Raw genomic sequence first — 5,893 nt, 5'->3', positions numbered from 1 at the left:
CCAACCCCCAAGAACAGAGAGGCAGTTCCTCTCTCGCCCCCTCTCTCATCTCCTCTACTTCCCCCTCCGATCTTCTTCGTTTTTGCGGATCGAGATGGCCCCGAAAAGTGAAAAGTAAGCTCCTCGGATCCCTCCAATTAGTTTTAGTCAAATACCTTAGGATTCGTCACATTATTTGATTCAAATCACTTCCCTTTTTGAACTAGATTTAATCTTTTTGAACCCTATGATTGATTTAGGTTGATTCTACATGCTATATTGTGTTAGATATGAACTCTAGTCACTAGTTGGTATGGTTGTGTGAAGATGAACCCTAGTTCATATTTTTTTAAGGATTTTTTTTTGATATGATGCATGTTGGAGGAATTTGTTGTGATATGATGATGCATGTTGATATGCTATGATGCAAGTAGTGGATGTAATTGGTGAAAAAATGTTGAACCCTCAAGATGAATCCTAGTTCATATTTTTTTGTGTTAAAAACATTTATGATATGATGAATATTGGAGATTTTTGTTTAGATGTAGGATGCTTGTGGATGTTAATTTGAATTTTTGAAAATGATGAACAAATATCAAATATGATGAACATTTTTTGAATTTGATGAACAAATCTTGAATTTTGATGAACATTTTTTCAAACCGACGAATAAGAAAATGGATTTTATGAACAATTTTTTGAATCGTTGAGCATTTTTACACATTGATGAACAAAATTTTAAATCGATGAACAAATTTTGAATTGGTGAACAAGTTTTGAAATTGATGAACATATATCGAATTTGACATACATTTTTTAAATTTGATGAACAAAATTTGAATTTTAATGAACATCTTTTCAATCCGATGAACAAAAAAAAGAATTTTATGAACATTTTTTTAATCGTTGAGCATTTTTACACATTGATAAACATTTTTTGAATTTGATACAAAAAAGTTCGCGAATTTATAAAAAAAGAAAAAAGAAAAAGGTAAAGAGAAAACAAAAAAAACAAAAAATTAAACGGGATACGGGCCGGCCCATACGAGCGCCCAGCGCGCGTGAGGGGTGCGCGCCTGGTAGTTCGGCGATGCCGTACGCGCTATATAGGAAATCCGCAAAGGAGGCCTAAGGCTTCGTTTGATATGGGAAGAGAGCAACTAGTTAACGAGCGCTTCTTCGGGAGTCTCGCAATGATCAGCGTCACTTGACGCGCTCTCAGCCATTCGCCACGTGTCGCGCTCTGGACGCTTCCTCTGGATTTTATTTTTTTATTTTTTCGCACGTGTTTTTGGCTTTTTAAACGTTTTTTTTGTTTTTTTGACGTTTTGGTTTTCCATCGGTCTTTCTTAGCTTGCGCGAAAAAACGTGTTTTCTGTTTTTTCCTTTCATGAGAGTCACAGTTTTGCTTCCGCGAGAGTCACGGCCGTGCCTCTTGGAAACGAAAAAAACGCGTTTTCTGTTTCTTTTTCCTTTCGCGAGAGTCACGATTTTACTTCCGCGAGAGGCACGATTGTGCTTTAGCGAGAGTCACGGTCGTGCCTCTCGGAAACGAAAAAAATGTGTTTTCTGTTGTTTTTTTCTTTCGCCAGAGTCACGATTTTGCTTCCACGAGAGGCACAGTTGTGCTTTCGTGAGAGTCACGGCCGTGCCTCTCAGAAACGAAAAAATGCGTTTTCTGTTTTTTCCTTTCGCTAGAGTCACGGTTTTGCTTGGCCGAGAGGCACGGCTGTTTGCGGTGTCTCATCGAAAATGAAAAAAACACATTTTTCTTTTTTTTTCACGAGAGTCACGATTTTGCTTCCGCGAGAGGCACGGTTGTGATTTCGTGAGAGACACGGACGTGCCTCTTTCGGAAAGGGAAAGAACCCGTGCTCCCGGTTCGGTTTTCTAGTTCGGTTTGTTTCCTTTTTGGTTTTTTTATGAAAAAAAATTCGTCAAAACCTATGAATATGGGATCTAGTTTCAAAGATCTCGACGCGAGGAATCCAACGGTGAAAGCGGTTCGAGATTTGGACGCACGGTTTGAGAGATAAACCGTTTTAAATAAACGGATTTATGAAAAAGGGAAAACTTTCATATTGCGACAAGTGGCGCACAGGGGAGTTGAAGCGATCTTTGCAACGAGTACTCCTCAACTAGTGATTTCTAGATTTTTGGGGGTTTTTAATCGATTTTCCACGCGTGGCCCAGAACCCTACAATCCGCTTTGGCCCATTTGGTAGACGAGGTTTCGCTGGCCCAATCCACCTGATCCCCCCCTTTTCTCTCTCTTAAAAAAAAAACTGACCCCCCTGGATTCGCCTCGACCCTCGCGCCGCCGTCGGCAGCAGCCTCCTCCTCGACGCGCCGCCGTCGGCCGCAGCCTCCTCCTCGCGCCGCCGTCGTCGGAACGGGACGGGCAAAGCAACGCCCTCGCCGCGACTGAGAGGAGGCGCCCCGCCACCGACCGTCAACGTCCTCCTCCGCCGGTTATTCCCGAGGTGATTTCTCCCCTATCCTCCACTTCTCCATCCCCTCCCCTGCAAACCCTAGGGGCGGCTCTTCTTGCTCCTCGTCGGACACCCAGCGGCCATGGCTCCGATCTGCAGCAGTTTGCTGCGTCCATCGATGAGACTGTCTGCCTCCATGGCCATCCCTCTCCTCTCATGAAAATCATTGAAACCCGGCTCTCGTGAGAACCAGTCCATTGATTTTAATTTTGATAGAAGTGTGGGTTTTCATGTTGACAGAAATTAAGGTGTTTCTGGATGAGCTTTTACATTGACAGTAAATCAAGGTCCCTGGATGAACTTTTGCACATAAACAATGTTCAGTTTTATCTGTCAGCATAATGAAAGATCCAAAAGTTCTGGACTAGAAGCAAGGTCCCTGGATGACAATAAATAATTAGAGGGATTTAAATAATTAGAGTGTGGTTTGTCCTGCCTGCGTAGTAGGTTGATCCACTGCCCCTTTGCTTCAATGGATACTGATATTGTTGGTTCCTTCTTCAGTATGCTTCATTTTGGTCCCCATCCATAAATTTGCAACTGATGGAGAACTCATTGTACACTTGTAACTTGATTACTTTATTAGTGACATCATTGGGGTATTCAAAAATATCCATCCATCTATTTGCTTTTTCTAGAGTAATTAAGCATATCAGTCACCATTTGTCACTGAGATTACTCATCATGAAGCTAGCTAATCTTTTGAGTCAGAAGATTCCCACATCCAGTTTTGTGCAACTCCGACACTCTAATATATCTTTGTCTTGTTTATCCATCTGTGCACAGGAACTGTTTTTTTTTTCTTTTCTTGGTGCATAAACTCTCTCCTATGCTGGTAGAGGTATATATTTCACACCCAATTAGTTAGACTAACCCCATTAGACAGTCACTACAGCATACCTCCACAGCAATTAGTATTACCAATATTCAGGATATCGGTAAGTGACTGTCTAATGGGGCTAGTCTAATTAATTGGGTGTGACATGTGTATCTCTAACCAGCATGCATAATTTTCATGTGTTTTTGTGTATATTGATGTATCATAAGCATGAGACTCAAGTATCATACTAGCTATTTACTGTTCAAAATTTAGTACTGGTTCTTGTCTATTTCTGGACCCTCTCCTTTTGGTAAATTTACAGTATGTGGAGGACAGCTTCTAGCTCGATTTGTAAGAAATTCTAATCAGCCAAATAATTTGCAGGGACGGTATAAAGTTTTTCTTCTGTCAAGAGGGGTGGGTGTTCGCACATTTCCTCAAGTAGAGAAGAAGCAGTATAAAGTTGTTTGGTGATAATGGAACCAAAGCATTCTGCTGAAATGTCCAGGTGCAACATCTTGACTAACCCTTAGCAACAAATGAGCCCTAAAGATTTCAATTATTATATAACATAGAAATGATCTGCAGGCATTTGGACAAGCAAAATCATGCCCTAATGGAAACATACCGAGCAATGTCCCATGAGTTGCATAAACTACAGGTGAGCCTCAGATACTACTAAGCTTTTATGTTAAGAAGGAATCTCAGGGGTATGTCTTCAGTAATCAATTGCTGTCGTTTATATAGGTTGAAGAGGAAACAATCATGCGCAAGTTGTATGAGCTGATGTCTGCAGAAGGGCTTCTCCCAAAGGTACATTGTTGGTGCTGCTCTTCTGAATTTGGACCGTTGGAGCTGTTGAGCTTAGCATCACATTTACCATTAAACCAACTGTAACTATATATATCTATACGGTAAAATAGAGGGCCCAGCCAACAGTTCAGATTTACTAATAACTGAAATATACAGTACAGAAAATAAATGATAAATTAAATTCGTAAGAGAGTGAGGAATTTGATTTTAGGAGGAAATAACCTGTGATACTGCCAAGACTTTCCTGGTATTTCTAAATGGTAACCCTTACTTGTTTCTCTATACTGATTAAGCCCTTTTATTTTAAAGTTGGAGAAATAACTACTCCCTCCGTTCCTAAATATAAGTCTTTGTAGAGATTTCACTATGGACTACATACGGAGCAAAATGAGTGAATCTACACTCTAAAATGCATCTACATACATCTGTATGTGGTTCATAGTAGAATCTCTCCAAAGACTTATATTTAGGAACGGAGGGAGTAGTAGAATAGCATTCTTTGGTAATATGGCTTGTCTAATAAAGTAGAATCAATTGTTACTGAACAATAAATGATATAACTGAGGATACAGTAATTCTTAACTTGAATTGGTAGCAGTAATTTTTTGGGGTTTGCATTTTTTATTATTCAAACATTTGTTTGGGGTTTGCATTTTTTATTATTCAAACAATTAGGCATTCACCTCTAAGTTAAAGAGATGCTGACTGAACTAGCATATTCTCACGCAGCTTTTGTACTACGAGTTGAAGTCAAAGTAGCGTTTTTTAGAAGCCGTTATAAATGTAAAGTTGAGCTAATCTCAAACCTATGTGCACATACGTGTGTTGACACTTCAAGTGAGAATCATTGATTCCTAAGAGAAGCCTACTTTCTATAAGCCATAAATGAAGCGCTTATTTAGTCCATTTTCCTGTCTTAGGCACTTGAAACATAAGACAATCAACTTCATTTCATGCTGCTCTGCCTCCTTTAATCAATCTCTCAATAATTGATGCAGCACAAGGAAAAAAGGCAGCCGGAGAGAGCAGGGGAATCAAGCGAGGAAAACGAAGAACAGGAACCATAGAATGTCAACCACGAATCTGCAATAGATGATGTTACATGGGGATGCAAGTTTGGCTGAATAGCAACCGATCTTAGGTATCCACTCCAATGGATATACTGTAGTGAAAATTTTGTCTCGGTTCCAGCAGTTTGTTTCCCTGTAATTTTCCAAACTGCACAATGGGATCTTGAATCTGGCTATTGTTCTGTGAGGAATTTCGAGACGGGTTTCAAAGCCTTGTTTGTCCCTAGACGCTTTGGAAAGCTTGGGGAAAGCATGACTAGCACATGAATTTTGTGAATCTTGAAAGTGACCACCGTCCAAACTTGTCAGTGAGGAATGGGCAGCTGACTAGTCTGTTTTACCTTACGCACATGTTGTGTATGAGAATCTTGTGTTTTGAGATTGGTTTCCTGTCGTGCTACTTGTTTGTTCATGGTCGCTTTGGAAAACCTGGGGCATGACTAGCACATGATTTTTGTGAAGTTAGTAGATTCTTGGACAGTGGACGCAATGCCAGATAATTTTCATCATTGCTAATATTTTCCATTCCCTTTACTTGGAGCAGGCGAGACGATACTGACTATGCATTGCAATGCTGGATGCATTCAGTGTCCATTGGGTAGTGGAACACAGTTCTCTGGTAATCTTTCAAGCTTCAGCACGGTCAGTGTATGGATGGAATTACCTGCTGATGCATGTTAGCATTCTGACAATGCAAAATAACGGCACATGTGTTATCG

General features: G+C 40.3%; 1 protein-coding gene across 1 annotated transcript; it reads left to right on the top strand.

Moving 5' to 3' along the window:
* The first annotated feature begins 2,270 nt into the window (after nt 1–2,270).
* On the top strand, nt 2,271–5,553 carry LOC119278210. The gene is made up of 5 exons (XM_037559567.1): nt 2,271–2,462; nt 3,676–3,799; nt 3,880–3,952; nt 4,039–4,104; nt 5,103–5,553. The coding sequence occupies exons 2-5, from the start codon at nt 3,768–3,770 to the stop codon at nt 5,169–5,171; spliced, it is 240 nt and encodes a 79-aa protein (XP_037415464.1). The 5' UTR covers nt 2,271–2,462; nt 3,676–3,767; the 3' UTR covers nt 5,172–5,553.
* The last annotated feature ends 340 nt before the right edge of the window (nt 5,554–5,893 follow it).

The sequence above is a fragment of the Triticum dicoccoides genome, chromosome 3B (assembly GCF_002162155.2).
Source record: "Triticum dicoccoides isolate Atlit2015 ecotype Zavitan chromosome 3B, WEW_v2.0, whole genome shotgun sequence".
Lineage (NCBI taxonomy): Eukaryota > Viridiplantae > Streptophyta > Magnoliopsida > Poales > Poaceae > Triticum > Triticum dicoccoides.
This window is presented reverse-complemented; position numbering and strand designations above follow the sequence as displayed.